This window comes from Aquarana catesbeiana, linkage group LG05, assembly GCF_042186555.1.
Source record: "Aquarana catesbeiana isolate 2022-GZ linkage group LG05, ASM4218655v1, whole genome shotgun sequence".
In the NCBI taxonomy this organism is placed as follows: Eukaryota; Metazoa; Chordata; class Amphibia; order Anura; family Ranidae; genus Aquarana; species Aquarana catesbeiana.
Genome location: NC_133328.1, coordinates 64,230,680 through 64,252,221, shown reverse-complemented (window position 1 = coordinate 64,252,221; position 21,542 = coordinate 64,230,680). Strand labels below are relative to the sequence as shown.

General features: G+C 40.6%; 1 protein-coding gene across 2 annotated transcripts in view; it reads left to right on the top strand.

Annotated features, from left to right (window-relative positions):
* The window catches only part of ODAD2 (outer dynein arm docking complex subunit 2), a 295,659-nt gene that overhangs the window by 133,059 nt on the left and 141,058 nt on the right, over nucleotides 1–21,542 (top strand). For both annotated transcript variants that reach the window (XM_073629836.1, XM_073629837.1), the window contains 4 exons: nucleotides 2,013–2,249; nucleotides 16,593–16,703; nucleotides 19,761–19,915; nucleotides 21,223–21,465. In XM_073629836.1, the coding sequence (XP_073485937.1) occupies nucleotides 2,013–2,249; nucleotides 16,593–16,703; nucleotides 19,761–19,915; nucleotides 21,223–21,465 (746 nt within the window). The remainder of the gene's footprint in view (nucleotides 1–2,012; nucleotides 2,250–16,592; nucleotides 16,704–19,760; nucleotides 19,916–21,222; nucleotides 21,466–21,542) is intronic.

Genomic DNA, 21,542 nt, shown 5'->3' with positions numbered 1-21,542 from the left:
CAATGTTGACACCTGACGACTCTTTAAGAGGGGAATACCCCTTATTTTGTAGAGATTACCCTTTGATTCCTTTTGTGTCTCTGAAATAGAAAATGAAGGGAAATCCCCCCAACAACACACTGACAGCAAAAATTAACTAAAAGGGTTTAACCCTATTTTATCCACTTTTAAGGCCTACTCAAGGCCTGACATATTTTTCTCTTTTCCTCACAGACTCATAGGTAAAATAACTAGTGCTAAGTGAGATCACTTGAACCTGAGTTGGGCACTATTGCTTTAATTTGTATGGCTTTGGCTTTGAACCTAGGAGAACAGTGTTGCTTTGTTTGAGAAACCAACATTTTCTGTCCAAATAACCCTCCAACTGTGAAAATGTGGTTTTATTTTATCACAAGCATTTCTCAAAAGAAAAACAATAAACCTCAAAAGAGCTGTGTGACTTTTACTGAAGATAAAATGCTGATGTTTTAACACCCGATACTACAACAACGCCCCTTTGTAAGCACTCATAAAATTGACAATACATGTCCAGCACTATAATTGTGTTTTGCCAATTTTTTAAATTTCTGGGATTTTCATTATGCTGCGATTTACGGCAGACAGATTTATAACTTGTAAAGTTTATGAGCAGAATTAATTAATCATTGACAGCGGGGCAGTATACTGCATTAGTGGTAGCTCCTCCCACTTTTGGCTTGTACATCTAACTTTTCAATAAGTAATTTTCCAGTTCCATAACTTGGCTCCATTTGAAATGCTTTGGAGGAATAAAAAATTCCATTTGAGATCTTTAAAATGAATATTGGGGGGAGACTGGAATGCGACTTTCGTGGGTATGTTCAGTGTCTGGAAAATACCATTTGTTTCAAAGACACTTAATAAAAATTAATCGATGCCTGATGAGAAGACAGTTGTAATTTAAATAAACAAAAACAGCCCTCAGTCTGTTCTCTGTACAACTAACAGAAAAAAAACATGTATGTTAATGTAAAATATGCATGGACTGGTATTTTAACTTTCTTTTACTCCAAATTTTCATGTAAGACAAAATTAAAGTGACCCTGTCACTACTGGGAGAAAATGGAAGTAAAGCACCCAGTGTAAGAAAAAATGTATTGTCTCCCTTTTATATTGTAAAGCGCTGCGTAAACTGTTGGCGCTATATAAATCTTGTATAATAATAATAATAATTTATGCCTCTCTGCATACTCATTATGCACACCCATAATCATTCTGGAAGAAAATTACATATATACATATGCACACTCCTGCAGGACTATTAAAGTTGGTTGATCTCTACTGCCAGAATTATTGGAGGTTGTGTATTGACTGGCAAGATGCTACAATCTCTTTCATTAGCCTTCTGAAAGCCCATTCTGTCACTAGATAAACTATTTTTAAAAGACAACAAATCAAGGTAAAATGGGTGGACTTTTTTACTTTGGTGGCAGTAAGTCTCAGAAAACATTTGCAGTTTGTTTAATTATCTTATTGCCTGCAGTGTTTCAGCATTGAAATAATCAGATTTTAGTTGCTGGTTAGCAAGTCTGACGTAAGATGTTGCTTTCTATTTTGGTATAAGCTCTACCAACAAGAGCTAAGTTCCATACATCTTGCTTTTGTCCATCAATAATACCCATTTGGCCACTGAGGTAGTTTGCAGGGTGCAGCAAGATGACAGAGCTAAGCATGGGAACCCACTGAAGTTAGGGATGAGAGGACACCTGAAGTCTGATAGCTGCTGCTCTGTCAACTGCCTGACCCTTAACCAGTATACACCCAGATGTTAGGAAGCGGCTTATGTAGATCACTGGGCATCAAATATCAGACTTTGGGTTACATTCCACCCCTGATCCAAGTTGAAGGGTCATGGGCTTAGATCCTTGTTTAACTTTGTTACTAAAGGCTAGGCTTCCCAAGATACATACAAAATATTTAGATTTTTGCATAAGCCCAAATGTGATTTTATGTGTTTTCTTTTTGATCTTAATTTATTCCATAATGTCTTCAAGGTGGGACTATTGGACTGTGTTCCTATGAGATCCTCTAACTTGACTCCCGAGCAGGAGAAGGACATTGAGGTGGCACGTTGTGGAGCCTTGGCTCTTTGGAGCTGTTCCAAGAGTACAAGGAATAAAGAAGCAATTCGTAAAGCTGGAGGAATTCCGCTACTAGCAAGATTGCTTAAATCTCCTCATTCAAACATGTTGATACCTGTGGTGGGCACTTTGCAGGAATGTGCTTCAGAGGTAAGTATATTTTCCTGTTTCTACACAACAACATTGCTATAAGGGATTCTAGGAATTTCTTTTCATAGATCATGAGGACATATTTAGGCTTATAATGATCATACATTTACAGTGGGATGTATGAAAAATCAAGCTGTGTTGACTTTTTATTAAATCAAATTAAAAAGGAAGCAGGTAGACAGGTTAGAATTTTTCTTTTGTTAGCTTTTGATGAGTTTGTAATTTTGTTTGATTACATTTATAAATATCGCATTTTACAAATTATTATTATTATTTTTTTTCATTTTACTTTTTCTAAGAGCGTGCAAAAATGTAATAATATGAACACTTAACATCATTAAATGCTGATTGTATTTTGGATCAGACTGGAAAAAAACACAGCCATCTCTTAAGTGGTACAATCAAAAGAAAATACCTACAAATGAGTCATTATTCAACAAGACAAAAGATTAAAAGGCAAAGATTATTGGTCAATTATTTATGTAGTGTGAAAGTAAATCTAAATGGATACTGATCACTGCACTTTGCATTAAAATTCATACTACACACAAATCAGTATAGTAGATGTTAGCATTATAAAAATTACAAGATTTTTGGAGTAAAAAAATTACCTGTGGCTTCCTTGTTCCTCAAAGTTCCTCAAATCTGTGAGCATTGTAATGATTTGGTTACATTAAAGACTGCAGACAGTTTATTATTAACCATTCGGGTAGATCTAAATGCTGCACTTCTAACTAGAATGCACACATGTTAGGAGTAAATATGGCCCCATGTACATATGCAATAAAAACTGTACACAGAATCAGGGTTTATAAAATGTTTTTTACAATAATAAGATTAAAGTAAAAGGATCTTTATCATACAGTATTTCTAAATAGAAACATTCGAAAGTCTCAGTTGTCCTTTGAAATATACCCATGTGTTAAATGCAAAAATGTTCAATTGAAAAAAAAGTCACAGTCAAAAAATAGTAGTTATAATTTAAACCATTTTGAGGCAATACACGATCAAGTATAGGGTTTAACGAGTCATTTTAAGCAGTTTAGCAAACAGTGGAAAATTACATTTGATATAACAGGTCAGATAGGAACATAAATTTTAAAATGGTCCTAAAGCCTATATTCATAATATTATTATAGCATAATATTAAATGTAAATCTGACCTATTGGTCGTTTTTATCTTGGCACGAATCTAGTTGTATAACTGCGGTTTTATAGTTTTTATGTTTTTGACTTTTCTTCCCCAGAAGAGCATAAAATGAGAATGGTATATTTTCTATGAAGTAACCTTTTACTCTGTTTTCCACATAAGTTCTAAATATGGTGTATCGGAAGATTGGAGTCCCCTGGTACACCGGGCTAAACATCTGTGCGAAAACTAATTGAAACTTCTTCTGTTAAATCCTCCATTAGTGTTTATTACGGAATAGATGGTTATAAGGTTACCATCCAAGCTGAATGGTCTTCTGATTAACCTTTTGTTTGGTACTTAAATAATTAAAACAGCATGATGATGTAAAATTTGGATGATTCTCTGAAGAATGGGCAATTTTATCCTCGATTTTATTAAGCTTTGTAAAGTGATATCAGGTCAGACGATGTGACCACAGTTTTTTTGCCATTAACTTATTGAACTCTGTTTAATGTGTTAAGATATCTATTTGTACAGTATATATTAGTGCGGTTTTTATAGAGCTTTCATATAGTGTTTAGGCTCGACTACAAAACCACATGAAAATAATGCAAAAAGCAGATTTGTAGAAGCAATAATGTTCCAGTAAGACGATTTCATAAGTTGGTGGCTACATAAAAAAACAGAAAAGGCAGAAATCAAAATATGTTTTCCTCTTGCATAGAGAAGGTGGAAAAACAATATACATACCACCACCATGCTGTTTGTCAGGAATGTCCTACTTAGAACACTTGTCCATTAGCTAAGTTACCTGCTCCAGGAGAGGAGAAAGCCAGAGCTGGTTGCTGTTGGCATAGGAGAAGAGCCTGCTATTCAATGATCCTAAGGGACTCTAGAGTAAGAGACCTGGCGTGGTGCCTCTTGTAAAAGATAAATAGCAAGCAATTTTTTTTCTCTCCACTGGTTCAAAAGAAAACCTGTGTTTTTCTATGCAAGACAAAGCAACAGGTTAACATCACTGCCCTTTTCCTAGCAACACATATCTATCTTTCTCTGATTCCTGTTGTTCTTAAAGTACCTGTTACAGTACTTCCATTTTAAATGAGCACATGACTCACACCCCTTCCTATCATGTGACAGCACTGGTGTTTGGTAATTAGCTCAATGTCATCCCATGGAAGTGAGGAAACAGTCTTCAACACAATTTAAGCTCTGACTAGAGGGATTACTCTCTTGGCAGTTGAAGTTATATGCAGCTCTTAATTTTCCTGTACAGGTTGAGCTTGCTCCCACACCGTCCAACCTTTAGCTCCTCCATATTGATCATAGACGCTTTCAATCACATTAAAGGACCTACAGAAAGTTTTTGGAGGTGGGAGTGAGGTCAAGTGCAACTTCCAGGAAGCATCAGGCTTTAAAATTTTGATATTTTTTACATAAAAAAATGACCATTTTCATGCAATTTTTTAAAAGGTAACCTCTACTTAGGCATAATTTTGTCATATGGTAATCCTCTATTAAAACCTGGTTTTAACTCAACCTTAGTGTAGAATACAAAAAGAAACCTTTCATCAAAAACACCTCAAGATGCCTTATTTCTCAAAGCAGCTCAACCAAGCTCTAAACCGGGTTTTTATTGTTTTGTGGTTTAAAATAGCACTGGTGACTCCCCTAGTTATATTGCCTAATTAGTGAAAAGTGGGACTTTGCGGATATTTTCTTTGGTGGTTCAATCATCTATTAACTCTATTACCCTGCCCAAAACAAGCAGCCTAGCAAACTATTCTGCAGGTATGAAGCCTGCCCTGAGTCCCCTCCAGTCTCATGTATAGCTCTAGATCAGAGAATATCAGGCCTCACTCCACTAATCCGTACTGCCTTGTAGTAACTTTATTAAAACAAATGGACAAAACACTCCACAGACCTTCTTCCTTTAACATGTTTCGTCCTCTAGTGGTGCTTAAACATAAAGCTGTAATATGCATGTTTGCCATATGCTCAGGATTGATTTGCTTTTAGGTAAATCTGTTCCATATCTGTTTTTTTATTTTAATTTTAAGAGAATGCATTTAACAACGTAAGGGGCCACAATGTTTGGCTAAAGAAAGAATTGACAATGACATTATACAGTTTGTATACATGGTTTAAAAGTAAAGTAGCAGGACAGTGTCTAGAAAGGAGTCACAGCAAATACCAGGATGGGTAGCGGAGGCCTTAAAGGATAAGTTCACCTAAAGGATAAGTTAACATGTAACATGTTAAAGATGCACCAGCACCTGCACCTCCCCGGCTCCCCAGTGTGACAGGTGCTGGGTGATCTTCTTCCCTGACTCACTGTACTTTGTACTTTGATACTATTGGGTATATTGGAAGCACTTCATTACTGTTCCATATATTTAATAATAAAGCTTATGTAAGACATGGGTGCTCTGGAAATCTCTAATCTCAACATGGAAATACCACTTTTCAGCTTCAGAGTTATGCCCCGTACACACGGTCGGATTTTCCGTTGGAGCGTGTTGTCGGAAATTCCGACCGTGTGTGGGCTCCATTGGACATTTTCCATCGGATTTTCCGACACACAAAGTTTGAGAGCAGGCTATAAAATTTTCCAACAACAAAATCCGATCGCGTCAATTCCGACCGTGTGTGGCCTGTTCCGACACACAAAGTGCCACGCATGCTCAGAGGAAATTCCGAGACGGAACAGCTCGGTCTGGTAAAATTATCGTTCGCAATGGATACAACACTTTCGTCACGCTGCAATGTTAAAAATGGTTTAATACAGCGCACTCTCTTCTTCTTTATAATGTGAGAAGAATGAAGTAGTTTTGCTGCTCATATTCACACAGACTTCTCACAAACTTCTTTCTTTATTATTTATCGGGATTCCCTCAATATATTTTGATTTGTCACATCTGACTAAAATATTTTTTTTTTTGTTTTGGTTTTTTTTTTAAAGGCAGAATTTTTTTTTTTTTTTTAGGTTTGTATTTTTTCCAAGGCTGATCTTTGTTTTATTTTATTTTTAGTTTTACTCCAGGATATTTTTGTGTGTGTTTTATGTGTCACACAACACCATTGATATCTTATATTATTTAATCTCAAGGAGATTGTTTGGTGTTGGTGTCCCTTGTTAATTTCACATTGTACTTTAGAAATGTACCTGAATCCTCACAAACAAACTGTCCTTTTTGAAGGAAAACACACATTGGCAAGTATAATTGAAACCAAAAATCCTTTATTAAGGGCTCAGAACCAAACAAAGAGGGAGGCAACATTGGAGAAACAGCAGAAATTAGCGAAGCCTTGGACCCCCAGGGCACACATCAATTCTTTAACATCAAAACTGGTGGCCTGAGGAGTCCATATGTAAGGGAGTGCAGTCTGGTCCAGAAGTCCCAGAGATCCGGAAAGCAGCAGATGACATCTGTGTCCCCAGGCTGTGGTACCACAAGAGCCTGCATCTTTTGCCAGACCAGACTGGACCCAGGGTCATCACTTTCTGGTCTTCTTTCCACGCTTCCTTCCCGGCTGTGGCTCTGCTGTTGGAGATGTGGCAGGAGGAGGAGTAGGACCTGGAGGAGGAGGAGGACTAGTAGGACCTGGAGAAGGAGGAGGAGAAGTAGAAGGACCTGGAGGAGGAGGAGGAGGACCATGTGTGAGGTCACAAATGTGGGTAGCAGATGTTATTTGGCCCCTCAACCCCTTATTGAGAGCTTCCAACATTAATGACTCACACATGAGTTGTTGGCCCTCCTCCATTCGCTGCATTTTACAGGCAATTATGCCAGCAAAGTCCTCCTCCACAGTGTGGGGGGCTGTCAGGGCCTCTGTAGCCTTCCAAAAGAGACCTATGGCAGCCTCCTCTAGGGTATTCCTATTCCTGCCACTTTCTCTTTGCGGGTGTAGGGGAGGGACCTGGATATCAGGCACCTTGCTCGGCCCGGCCACCTCCTGGCTGAGACTTCCCTGTGTATGAAAAAGGGACATGGTTTTACTTTCTGCATCATCAATCCCAAACATAAATTAGGACTCCAAACTAACATCTAGTTAACATCATTGATTGGACAACCTGAACTATTTAGAGGAATGCTATACCTGGCTCAAGCTGGGCTCCTCCACATGTTGCTGCCTGGAAGGCCAAGGTTGGGCGTCAGAAGCCTCAGTGGGGGGGAAGGAAGCATGGAAGGAAGACTGGAGAGTGATGACCTGGGTTCAGTCTGACCTGCCAGAAAATGCAGCCTGTCATAGTACCACATCCTGGGGACATAGATGTCATCTGCTGCTCCGGATCTCTGAGAATCCTGGACCTTCTTGTGCTCTCTTAGATAAGTGCTCCTCAGGCCACCAATTAGGATCTTCAAATAGGTGATGTCTGCCGTGGGGATCACCTGCTTCACAATTTCCAGCAATTGATCCAGTGCTGCCTTCCTCTTTGTTTGGTTCTTATAATGTGGGTGGTTTATCTGCCACAGACAAGGCAGCTCCCTGAACATGTCAATGAAGATTGCCATAAAGTCGGTATCGTTCAATATATCCATTTTCACTGCAAGACACAACACAAGACAAACCCTAATGTCAGGCAAAACTCTACGAATCTAGTTACAATATAGGCCTCAATCTAGAAGCAGTATAGCCCCAAGTTTGGCTCTTACCTTCGTTATCACGATCGGCGCCTCCGATACTCCTTCCTCCGCTCACAGATCCTACGTACTACGCAAGCGTGTTACGCTTTATACACACTGCGCATGCGTGTAACTCCGCCCGTCCCTGACGTTCTTTCTAGTCTTCGGCGCAGTGGGTGAAGAGCACATGGCGGAGTCAGAGCAGGTGCGTGCTAATTATAGCAACGAGGAGGAGGAGGAAAGCCCGGATCCGGAAACATCCCGATCCAGAAGGAGACGATTTAAGGCCTTAAATATGTCCTTTGGGGAGATGTTGGAGATGGTCGACATCCTGAAGAAGGCCGACTATGATGGAAAGTATGGACCTTACCCCAACCCCAATATCAAAAAGGCCAAGATCATGGCGAAAGTGGTCAAAAGTCTGCACCGGAATTTCGGGGTACGACGATCGAAAGATCAGCTCAGGAAGCGGTGGTCGGACCTGAAATTAAGAGAGCCCGAGCAGTACAGAAAGATCCGGAGAGTGCTGCAAAAAAGTAAGTAGTTGTGCTGTGTTCCTATTCTTTTTGTCTTTATTACGTTCCTGCTGCTTCATCTGCTTTTCTTAAGTGTTGTACAGTTTAAAATGGCAACTTTCATGTTCATGGGCCCATTATTCGTTCGTATTAAACATTTTTCTTTCGGCCTATAAAACACCATTGTTTAGGCCAAAAGCATTTGCCCACATTTTTTAGGGCCTACTTGTATGAAAAATATTGGGTTGTGTAGATGGGTTTGTGACTAGAATGAAATGCAAACTAGATTCTGTGTAAGGAGAGGACACTCAGCAGCTGTTTTCACATCTGGACGCTGGAGCACTAGTGTGGGACACCAGAACACCCTTTTTATTAGGGGGCCCACACAGGTGCTCCAGTGTATACTATAGGGGGGTCCCCATCTGTGAAGCTTGTACAAGACAGGTAAAGTCTTGAAGCTTGACAACGGACATTAAAAATGCTACATCTTGGAACTCTGCCAAAATAGACATTGTACCACACTTCCAAGCAATGTTTCATCTTTATATTTCGGCCATCAAATATCTGTGTGCTAATTATACCATTTTTGTTTTACATAGGGGAGAAAAGACTCGGAGGACACCCCTCATCCGAGGAGACTACAGACCCCCCACCTCGGGAAGAAGGGGAAATACCCCCAACTCAAGCAGAGCAGGAGGAGGAAGAAGACGTGGTGGAAATTGGCACCACAACAGGTGAGTGTCTGCGACCACAGACTCAGGTAAGAGATGGATGCCGGCATATTTATAATACCTGTTTTTTTTTGGTTTTCTCTCTTTTTAGGTGATCGTGATGTTGTGGATCCAGGGCATTTCACCTCTGAAAGTGCACAGATCCTGATTGGGGAGATCATGGGGTGTAATTTAGCTTTAGAAAACATCAAGAAAAACATCAATGATGTTATTCAAAAAAATAATAACATCATTGATGTTTTGGGGAGAGTTTAAAACCCCTCCAAATCCCTTTTTTTTGTACGCTACAATGTTAAAAATGTTTTAGCGATTTTTAGAAAAGCCAAATTTTGAGGATGCACACAGTGTGCCAACATGTGCTATCTGCCATCACGGGAGATCAATGGACGCGTTTTGGGGGTGCAACCCCTTCCTCAATAATAAAGTAGCTGAGAGGAAGGGGTTGCTCCCCCAAGACACGTCCCTTGATCCCCCGTGATGGCAGCTAGCACATGTTGACATTCGTAAATTGGTGTGCATCTTCAAAATTTGGCTTTTCCTGGGGTGACTTCACCCCATCTGAACGCAATATCAAACACAGTTCCTAAATACTCATGTCTGATATTGCCTTCAAGTTCTACCATATGTGAACTTTGTAAGTTTAAGATTTGTGTCTTTCTTGTTGGTTTTACACATGCCTGTTTTATCTTAAATGGACATTTCTATTTTTGATAATGCCACCCCAAAAATTGTTATACAACGAACATGTTGGTTTGTTTTAAAAACCTTTTCTAAATGCACATGTGATTGTGCAGGTATTAAAAAGATTGTTAATCAAGAATTTGTGGATTATTGTCTCAACGCTACAACACTTTTGTGGTGATGTAATTGCTGCTTTCTGTGACAATGGCTGTTATTTCCTAAGGGCAAATCCACTTTGCACTATAAGTGCAGTTTCAGTGCATTTTCAAGTGCACTTGTAGTGCAAAGTGTATTTGCCTTTAGTAAATAACAACCAACAGTGCTTTGTATAAGGTTACACAATCACACCATGTTCAGCACTCACGACATTTCGGTCAGGGTCAGCTAAAACAAACACAAGCAGTAAATGTCACCAAAGATTTGCTTAATTTTTTTTTTATTTGATCAAGGTTTCACAAATTGTCTGGCATATTGATGGCCCCCCTATCCGCAAAGAACTCAAGGTATCTTAGTCAGACATCACTGGCACTCAGGGAGGGCAAGCCAGGACGGCCACTTCCAAGCGCTGTCAGGGTTGTTTCATTTATAATTCCGGCCTCTGGCCCAACTGAGCCAGCATAGTTGGCAGAATGTTGCCATAAAAATTTATGTAGAACACAGCACGCCAGGATTATATGATTCAATTTATACTCCGCCATATGGATGGGTGTAAGAAATAGGCGGAACTGGCTGGCCATGATTCCAAATGTGTTCTCCACCACTCTTCTGGCTCTGGCCAGCTGGTAATTAAAAACCCTCTGTTCCGGGGTGAGGGTCCTCATCGGGAATGGCCGCATAAGATGGTCCCCCAGCGCAAATGCTTCATCCGCAACGAAGATGAATGGGAGTCCTTCCACATTCTCTTCTGGAGTTGGCAAGTCCAAGCTGCCATTCTGGAGACGCCTGTAAAACTCCGTCTGGGCGATGACTCCACCATCGGACATCCGGCCATTCTTCCCCACGTCCACATACAGGAACTCGTAATTAGCCGACACCACCGCCAACATCACAATACTATTGAACCCCTTGTAATTATAATAGTATGACCCCGAGTTGGGTGGTGGGACGATGTGGACGTGTTTCCCATCAATTGCCCCTCCGCAGTTAGGAAAGTCCCACCGCTGGGCAAAGTGGGAGGCCACAGTCTGCCATTCCTGTGGCGTGGAAGGAAACTGTTGAGGAAAACAAAAAAAATTTAGTATTTTTGCACAAACATGGAAAGCAGATTAGACACAAACATTCTTGGCCAACATCCAGATAACATTTATTAAGGGGAATTTTACAACACCAAAGTATAAGGTACACCTATCATATTCCCCCTCCCCCTCTCATGGGCCATTTCTAACATTATGGGGGGGGGGGGGGGAATCTTGGACAGGTAACCCTCTCCACTTCATTGAGAGATGAATGCCTAAATAATGGGTATTGCTTGGAACAGCCCCTCCTTAGTTACACTATTGGTAGACCACTGGACAGGTAAGAAGTGTCATAATACAAAGATATAAAGACACACTGTACACATTTGAGCACATTTGGACATTCTGCTATTAGCTAGCAAGATAATAATAGGATACAAAAACTTTAAACAGTACCGTTTGAAAGTATTCAGGCAGGCCCTTGCACTACATGCTTTGGGGAATGCATCCATAAATCTGACCACAAAAGAGGTGGGTATAGTGTGTATGGGTTTTGCAAAGTCAGCAGATAGATGATTGAGGATAGATAGAGAATTGGGATCAGCTGACTTAGCAGCTGGGGGGAGGGACGGTTAAAAATGATTTGGGGACACCACAAAAAAAAGCCTCTGGCACTCTGCCTGAATTTAATGCACAAATCAGATTTCTAAACATTTTTGGGGTTGTTTGGGGTAAAGCACTACTATGGAGCTGATAAAATACATTGTTAAGTGACTACATGATGTGAATATAGGGCAGGAGACCATGCTGGGGAGGTAAGTGAAAGCAAATAAGTATGAAGGAGAAAAAAAAAAAAAAAACAGCATGCATGAGGACAAAGGGGACATTCACAGCATATTACAATCATGGTAATTAGGGAATGAGGAAAGAAATACAATATATTATCAAACATTAAATACAATAAAATGTGATATTAAAGGCTAAAAATCTTACCTTAATATACTCCTTCTGCAGGACCTGGATGATGGCAGAACAGGTCTCCGGGATAATGATACCCAGAGCCTGGGGGGAGATGCCTGTCGAGAACTTGAGGTCCTGCAGGCTTCTCCCTGTCGCCAAGTACTGCAGGGTAGCGATGAGCCTCTTCTCTGGAGTGATGGCTTGCCTCATGCAGGTATCCTGCCTGCTGATATAGGGGGTCAGCAAAGCCAACAAACGGTGAAATACGGGGTCCATCATCTGGAGAAAGTTCCTGAAATCATCAGGATTATTCTCACGGATCTCACGGAGCAAAGGCACATGAGAGAACTGGTCACGCTGAAGCAACCAGTTCTTGGTCCATGAACTCCTCTCCACCCTGTTCATGGACTGGACTTGTGTCAAGGTCAGGACCCCAACACCAAGCCCCCGCACAGCACGAACTCTACGAAGAGTACGTATACGCAACATGGCTAGAAAACGGTCGGCTGCTCAGAACGAAGTAACAGAACGCACTGAAGAACAGCAAGGCCTGTGAAGAGCGACCTGAAAAACAGCAATGAACGAACAAGAACACAATGACTAATCCAAGTCATGCATAGCTTGCTTGCATGCACTGAAGAGCAGATACAAACGCACAAGCACAAACTGAACCGCAGAAAACGATCTGAAAGCCACGAGTCTGAAAAAGCGCGAATCGTCTCTCACCAAACTTTTACTAACACGAGATTAGCAAAAGGAGCCCAAAGGGTGCCGCGCTTGGTTCTGAACTGGCCTTTTCTAGTCTCGTCGTACGTGGTTGACGTCACCGCGTTCTTGGCGATCGGAAATTCCGACAACTTTGTGCGACCGTGTGTACACAAAACAAGTTTGAGCCAACATCCGTTGGAAAAAATCCTAGGATTTTGTTGTCGGAATGTCCGATCAATGTCCGGCCGTGTGTACGGGGCATTAGAGCTTTGGCATGCCCTTCACCAAAGTGGACCTCTTAGACTATCCAGGAACTGATTTTAAAATTTCTGTGCAATTTACTTAAGAATTACTAACAACTATGTAGTGTGAGGACCAACCCAAACAAACCATTTAATGTATTTCCAGTTACGTGTTAAAATCAGATTGGAAGATGTGAGGTTATCTTTATGTCAGCTTGACTATGTTGCCTAAGTCAGAAGAAAAAGGAGTGCTTTAAAATTCTTTTGTGTTCTATCCTGAGGCTTTTTAGGGTTCTCCGCTCTATGCAATATATCTGTTCAGTGCAAAGCCACTTCCATCTATTTATTCCACATGTGTTCCATGTGACTCTGTGGAATTACACCCTGTCTGGGGGTTCAGCACTAAATACCTACCATTTATGTTAGATATCTCATAGGCCCAGGTCAATTTTCAGCTTTCAGCATTGTCACACTTTGAATGACAATTGTGCGGTCATGCAACACTGTATCCAAATTAAATTTTTATAATTTTTTTCACATAAATAGGGCTTTCTTTTGGTGGTATTTAATCACCTCTGGGTTTTTTATTTTTTGCTAAAAAAGAGCGAAAAATTTTGAAAAAAAAAATACTTTTGTTAGTTTCAGTCATAAAATGTAAATAAGTAATTTTTCTCCTTCACTGATGTGTGCTGATGAGGCTGCACCGATGGGCTGGGCACTGATAGGCTGCACTGATGGGCACTCATGAGGTGGCACTGATGAGGGGGCACTTTTTGGATGGCACTGATGAGGAGGCACTAATATGCAGCACTGATGGGCACTGATAAGTGGCACTGATATGCAGCACTGATGGGAACTGATATGTGGCACTGATAGGCGGCACTTATGGGCAATGATAGGTGGCGTGGATAGGCAGCACTGATTGGCGCTGAAAGGGAGCACTAACTTGCATTACTGCTGGGCACAGATTGACATCACTGCTGGGCACTATTGGGACTGCACTGATCATCAGTGCCCTGATTACCTCTACAGGTCTCCTCTGCGAGGAAATTCTGCTGATCAGCTCTCCTCTCCTCACACTCTGTCAGTGTGAGGTGAGGAGAGCCAATAAACGTCATTTCCATGTTTACATGTGATCAGCTGTGATTGGACACAGCTGATCACATGAGTAAAGAGACGTGTGATCGGTTCTTTACCAAGATCCGCGGGTACACAAGCACGGGGAGACTGGTGTGACGTCATATAACATCGTCCTAGGAACAACAGAGGATACCGCCCGCTGTCATTTGTCTATACAACGGGGGGAGGTCGTTAAAATGTATCTAAACCCAAAACCAGCAAATGTTTTGCAGCTTACCAGTTCCTAGAGGTGGTGGCTGCATTAGTTGTCTAGTTTTAAAGGGTAACTTCACTTTCATGGGAAAAAAACAAATAGCACAGAAAAAAAAAGTATATATAGCATATACAAATGTGACACAAATCATGTTATTAAAAATTACCTTTCCTTTTCAACCTGCAACCTGTAAAACTAAATGAAATATAACTACCTGGAGGTGTTCTGTACACAGAATGTGTACTGACCACCCCCCAGAAACATAATTTCCGGCTAGTGTGATTGGCTCACTGATTTCCCATAAGTCTATACTAAGATACAAGTCAGATTTTTGGCATCCCCTGCAACAAAAATGTCATTTTTGTTAAGATACTCCCAATAGGAAATCATGTCTAAAGGGATGCAGGCCCTGCAATTTTCCTCATTAGAACCCTTCAGCTGCAACAGCTGATTGATAGTTATGAAACCACTCCCATTAGACTCACTCTACACAGGGGCACAGAGGAACAAACAGTGATTTCTTCAGAATAACAAAAGGTAGGAATCTGCAAAAAAGTTTGTTAAAATCCATGCAAAAGTGGAGTTACGCTTTGAGGGTTTTTATAGTTTTTTATTTTTATTTTTTCACCTGGAGATTCTTCTAGAAACACACTTACAAAAAGAAAACCACAATAAGTGTAGCGCTATTAAAATATGAAAACGTCCAATGTAAAAAACATTAAACCAGCAGTTCCAAATGCAAATGATAGGGAAGAGTCATCCGTATAAATATTAGTAGGGCGTCTTCAGGAACTAGACACTTCAAGCAGGAATATAAAACATCTGAAGTGAAGACAGACACACCACCACCGAAAATTAAGAGGCTCACCAGATTGGATGGACCCAAAGGGGCATACGCCGAGTTGGGTCGGAAAAGGCTTAGGTGGTGAGTGGCTGTAGGTGGTCCGGAGGGGCGATGTTTATGGAATGGCCCACACGTTGCTGTGTCCCTCAAAGCGATGCCAGAACCCATAGGGTCGAAGTATATGGAACGAACCACACGTTGTTGTATCCCTTGGAGCAGTGTTAAAAGCCAAATGATGATGGTAACAAGTGGAGAAAAGGAAGGAATGGCCACATAGTGTGAATCCGTATACAAAGTGAAATTTTATTAAAAAATAAGATATATACTCACATGTAGATCCGTATAAAAACAGCGCTGTAGAAAAGTGGCGACAGTGGGGTCCTATCCGATGCGTTTCGTCTTCATAGACGTCGTCTGGGGGGCCATTCCTTCCTTTTCTCCACTTGTTACCATCATCATTTGGCTTTTAACACCGCTCCGAGGGATACAACAACGTGTGGTTAGTTCCATATATTTCGACCCTCTGGGTTCTGGCATCGCTTTGAAGGACACAGGAACGTGTGGGCCATTCCATAAACATCGCCTCTCCGGACCACCTACAGCCACTCACCACCTAAGCCTTTTCCGACCCAACTCGGCGTATGCCCCTTTGGGTCCATCCAATCTGGTAAGCATCTTCATTTTCGGTGGTGGTGTGTCTGTCTTTACTTCAGATGTTTTATATTCCTGCTTGAAGTGTGTAGTTCCTGAAGACTCCCTACTATTATTTATACGGATGACTCTTCCCTATCATTTGCATTTGGAACTGCTGGTTTAACGTTTTTTTACATTGGACGTTTTCATATTTTAATAGCGCTACACTTATTGTGGTTTTCTTTTTGTAACATCTTGTTGGTTGTGTTAGCTGCTTGTTTCTTCCCTGGCAGCGCAGAATTATTTTGTATAAACACACTTACAACCCTAGGATGACAATGGTCACTCACATTACTGTATCAGGACAACAGAAACAGGATAGAAGTAGAGGACTTCACCCCTCTGCTCTTCTTCATAGTCTTCAGAGACAACTGAGAACAATGTGGTTGATATCAGCAGACAGAAAGCCCAGAAAGTTATCAACTCATGAGATTTCTGACAATATCACAGGTATTTTTGTAAATATCAGATATTGCAAAACACTTTTAGTGGTATATTTAAAAGACCAAAGGGGACAACATAAGAGAAGTTCATTTTTAAGGTTTACATATCCTTTAAATGAACAATGAGATAGCATGTCCTGTGCTTGGTAAGGAGATTACTGTACACTCCTCTTTATAAATTGCATATAAGAGTCAAGAAGGGATATGTTTTATTTATTAATCAATGTACTTATTACACATTCTCTACCTATTTTTCAGCCAAGTTACAGGCTTGCAATTAAGACCGAGAAAATGATTGAAGATTTAGTAAAAAACTTGAACAGTGAAAACCAAGAGCTACAGATGCATTGTGCTAGTGCTATCTTTAAGGTACATCTTCTTTATTACATTATTTTCTGCTGTTTATAATTCTGCAGTTAAAATACTATCTGTCACTGCCTAATTACAATGTTTGATGGAGAAAAGAACATTATTGTGTTTTATTGTACCAATTTTTACAATGTAATAAAATGATTCTACCTAAAAAGTTACTGAACCCAGGACCCTGCATTTACTATATCTGGTCTCCCACAGTACACAGAACATGGAAATGCAATATTCTGGTAAATATAAACTGCTACCGGTAAATACCTTTTCTCATCAGCAGTATTTAGCATTATTTTGGCTTCTGTCAGTGTCTGGTTAAAGCTTGTAAGAGGAGTTTTCATTCAGTTCTGACTGTCCTATAAGGCTGCAGGACCCCTGACCCTCTGTCTGGACAGTGGTGATTGGCCCTGTGCTGAGAAAAACTCTCTAGCAATACACACCAAACTGAGCATGTCCAGAGTGCCCCCAAGGCGCTGTACTATCAGGAGATTGATTGGGGACAGTAAAATAAGGGGAGAATTAGAGAAGACAGGATCAAACAGCCTTTTTACACAATGCAGAGGATTAACACCTTAGGTTCCACACTGAGTATGTGCAGACTGATTTTACTGTTGTGAATTTAGTAACACTTTAAGTGAAACAATTTGTTTTTAATTATCAACATATTTACTACTTAATGTGATTGTCAAGGCTTGGTTTTTTCCTATAAAAATAACAAACATGTTATACTTACCTGCTCTGTTGCAGTGGATTTGCAGAGAGCCTCCTCTTCTCGGGTCCCTCTACTGTGATCCTGGCTCCTCCCACCTGTTGAGTGCCCCCACAGCAAGCAGCATGCTATGGGGGCACCCGAGCTGAGTCACAGCTCCCTGTGTACATTCAGACACAGAGCTCTGACCCGGCCCCACCCCCTCTCTCCCCCGATTAACTACCTGACTTTGATTGTCAGCAGTGGGAGCCAATGGCGCTGCTGCTGTGTCTCAGCCAATCAGGAAGGAGAATCTGGATGGCTGGAACACTCGTGGACATTGATGGGCAGAGAGGGACCTCTGCATTTGCATTAGGATAAAAAACCTTATGCCTTTACAACCACTTTAACTTGTCAGGATCCTTGCGTACACTCTGCCAGTGTAATTGGCAGGACCCAGCTATCAACCAGGCCACAATCTGTTTCAGGAATATTGACAGTGGTTTCTTTGTGAATGAAATCCAAAAGAGTGGTGCCAGGGTTTATTCATGAATACACTGTTGATATAATACATTTTGTTTAGTGTTTTCATGCAGATCAAAGTCTTGTCCTTTGATTTAAAAATAAGTAAAATCGAACAGTAACTGGTATGTTAGTGGTCCTAGAACCACAAACAGTTTCTTTGGTGGCGGAGTCTCTGCACTCAAGTTGCTGGATCTGCACATCTGTCTTGGCCATTACAAGGGTGCGCCACTTTCGCTTTTAGATTTTCAGTTGCTTTCTGTTATGGAGACTGCAACTGGAGAGGTGAGAATTCTCTTGTTCTAGTATGAGAAATAATGTTAAAAGGTGGGCAGGAGGGAAAACAGCATTGCCAGGTCACCTCTTTCATACAGTTATTCCCTCTCTCGCTCCTGTGGTTACATTAGCTGACCTTTACTCACTGCAGGACACAATATTTATTATTATTATTTATTTCAGGTACTTGTATAGCGCCGAAAATTTAGCCAGCGCTTTGCAAATACATTGTACATTCACATCAGTCCCTACCCTCAAGGAGTTTACAACCTAAGGTCCCTAACACGATTAACCTACCAGCATGTGTTTAGAGTGTGGGAGGAAACCGGAGTAAACCTACGCAGGCACAGGGAGAACATGCAAACTCCAGGCAGATGGTGTCGTGGTTGGGATTCAAACCAGTGACCCTTTTTGCTGCTGGGTGAAAATGCTAACCACTACACCACTGTGCTGCCCACAATAATGAAGTAGGGGTTGAGGGGAGGAGCCCTAACAGCAAGCAGGGGCATGCATTTAGAAGTGTGGAGTTGATTTAGTGCCAGGAGCTCTGCTATAGTGTGAAGTTTTAACAAATGGGTCAACAAAAAGTATATATAAATCTGCGTTCTTTTCAATGTAGCATCTGTGTATTGTTATTGAATCCCTGGCAGAGTCACTTTAAAGCTAGATTTATATTTTAAAGTCTCAAAAAAGAAGAATTAAAACTGCAGTGGAATATATTGCTTTATTCAGTCTTTATTTGATGGAAAGAAAACATCTGTAACTGTCTAACTTCATAGATCAGCCTACCCATGGCTAATATTAGTGCCCCAAAGAGAGAGTTGAGCAGCACTGTAATACACTTGAGATTGTCCAAATGTACACACATTATAAAAGCAGCACAGTGAAATATAATGGTGTTTTAGTTATACCAGCATTTCAGGTCCAAGCCAAAATGTTTGTTGAAATGAAACTTTTTTTTCTTCACCTCATTTGGCATGCCACTCTTTCATTTTGTCTCCTCCAACGATCCCCATAATGATGTCCGCACATTATGTTTTATTTGATTTTGCAACTTACATATGTTGTGGTTTAAGTGACGACAAAAATTTCACTCTTTTTTTTTTTTCCAAGGCGTTTCAGCGCACCCGGTGTTTGTCTGGGTCTTTATTTATTTTATTGCTTTGCTTCCTTCGTCTTTACCCTCCTTACTGCCTGGGTATTGTTTATGACATCAGTTTTTATGATTATGATTCCTGCCAGCATTCTTCTTTGTGTAAGTCATCCACTTTGTCTCTTATAATTCAAGTGGCAGCAGCTATATTTTTTTTTGTAATTGATGTCATATTAAATGTCCAAGTATTATGAAATGGATAACATGAACAGAGATGCATTGGCAGTACTACAGAAGCCACAGGCAAGCCATAATCACCAATTCCCACTCCATAAGGCAATTTATATTACCGAAGCCTGCGAATCTTATTACTTAGGCAGTTGATTCGCAAACACTAAAACTGATAATGTTTTCTGGAAAATGAATGCTGTGTATGAGATGGGGAATCTTTCTCAAATTTCTCTTTGTTTTTGATGTACAGTGTGCGGAGGATGAGGAGACCCGGGATCTGGTGAGACAATATGGAGGGCTGCAGCCCTTAGCCATGCTGCTTAACAAGTTTGACAATAAGGAGCTATTAGCGGCAGTGACCGGTGCCATCTGGAAGTGTTCCATCAGCCGGGATAATGTGACAAAGTATGAGTAACATTTTGATTTTGTCTTTTTTTTAACATAGTCTATGTGTGTTTTGCATTATCTAAATCCCAGACAGTGATAATGTTCAATTTAAAAGCCGTTTTGGGCCGTTGCTGGCCAGCTGGTGGAGTTGAAAGAAGGTCAGGGACAGGGTGAGGGATTTCGTTCAGAAGAAGAGGACAAGATCGGTGAGTAATGAAAGTAGCAGGGAGCTGAAATGAAGTCTTTGGCTTGAGGAACAAGTGCCTAGACGGCAAAGATCAGATTGACACAATAAGCACCTTTCAGGAGCACTTTTATACATCAAACCGTCTCAGAGGGAATCATTTAAAGATCAGTCTCGGTGATAAGCAGCTGTTGGCGAAAGAGCCAGGACATCCAAATATCTTCAGTCATCAAATCTTCACATAACTTATTGCTAGCCTACACATTAGCTGAGGAAAATATATGGTCTGCTACTTCATCTGCTGTAAAGCTTAGCAGAGATGTCATCTAATTGGCCTGCCGCTGCTGATGGATGGCGTGGTATATTGTAGATAAAAAGGTAATCCGTTCTTAGACAAATCAGTTTACGCCCTGAAGATTTACAGCATCATACTGTGCTTATTTTTATGGCTCTTTTTTCTGGGTGTTGGAAGTCTATATTCACAGGAGTCCATTCCCTGAAGAGCCAATATTTTAATGTTTTATGTCTGTGGAGCATAGAGACCTGAATCACCAGACTGCACTTGTCCTTGCTCAGATAGAAGCTCTACAGGGTTCTTCTGGATAAAGAACTTATTTTAAAGGGGACTCTAGAAAAATACAAAATTCAGCAATTTTTGAATGTGATGTTTATAAGTAAAATGAAAAAGTATTTCAAACAATTTTGAAAGGAATGTAGAAGGCAATTAAACCCTTCTGGGAATTATAGAAAGTATGATAGCCATTTCAAGCCTTCAGTCCTCTCCCCATTACCTTACATTCATTAGATGAAGTTGCTTTGAGCTGCTGTGAAAATATATCTTACATTTAATTCTGGCTACTGTAACTTATAGACAGCCTATACCTTGACATTACTGATTTGATTGACATTAGTTATTTTTATCCTAAAGTTGTAGAAAAGAAAAGAGCAGTCTGCAAAGTATAGTAACCCACAACCACCAATAGGAAATTCAACATGAGACATCTAACATGATAGCGAAACTGGTTGCTATGCACAAAACAAATTTCAAATTGTTACTGTTCAATGTCTATAGCTGTGCTCACAGGGGGGAAAATATAACACTGACATTTGTTGTTTTTTTTTTTGTGAATTTATTTCAAAGGTTTCAAGAATTTAAAGTCATTGAAACCCTGGTCACCCTTCTGACAGATCAGCCAGAAGAAGTCCTTATTAATGTTGTGGGTGCATTGGGAGAATGTGCCCAGGAACCGGCTAACCGGGCTATTATTCGTAAATGTGGGGGCATAAATCCACTGGTCAACTTACTTACCAGCACTAACCAAGCATTGCTGGTGAATGTCACCAAAGCTGTAGGAGCGTGTGCATCCGAGCCAGATAATATGGCGTGAGTATCAAAACTCGGTGTAAGCTTTAACTTTAATGCAAATAACTAAATACACACAAACTACATATATGGGAGCG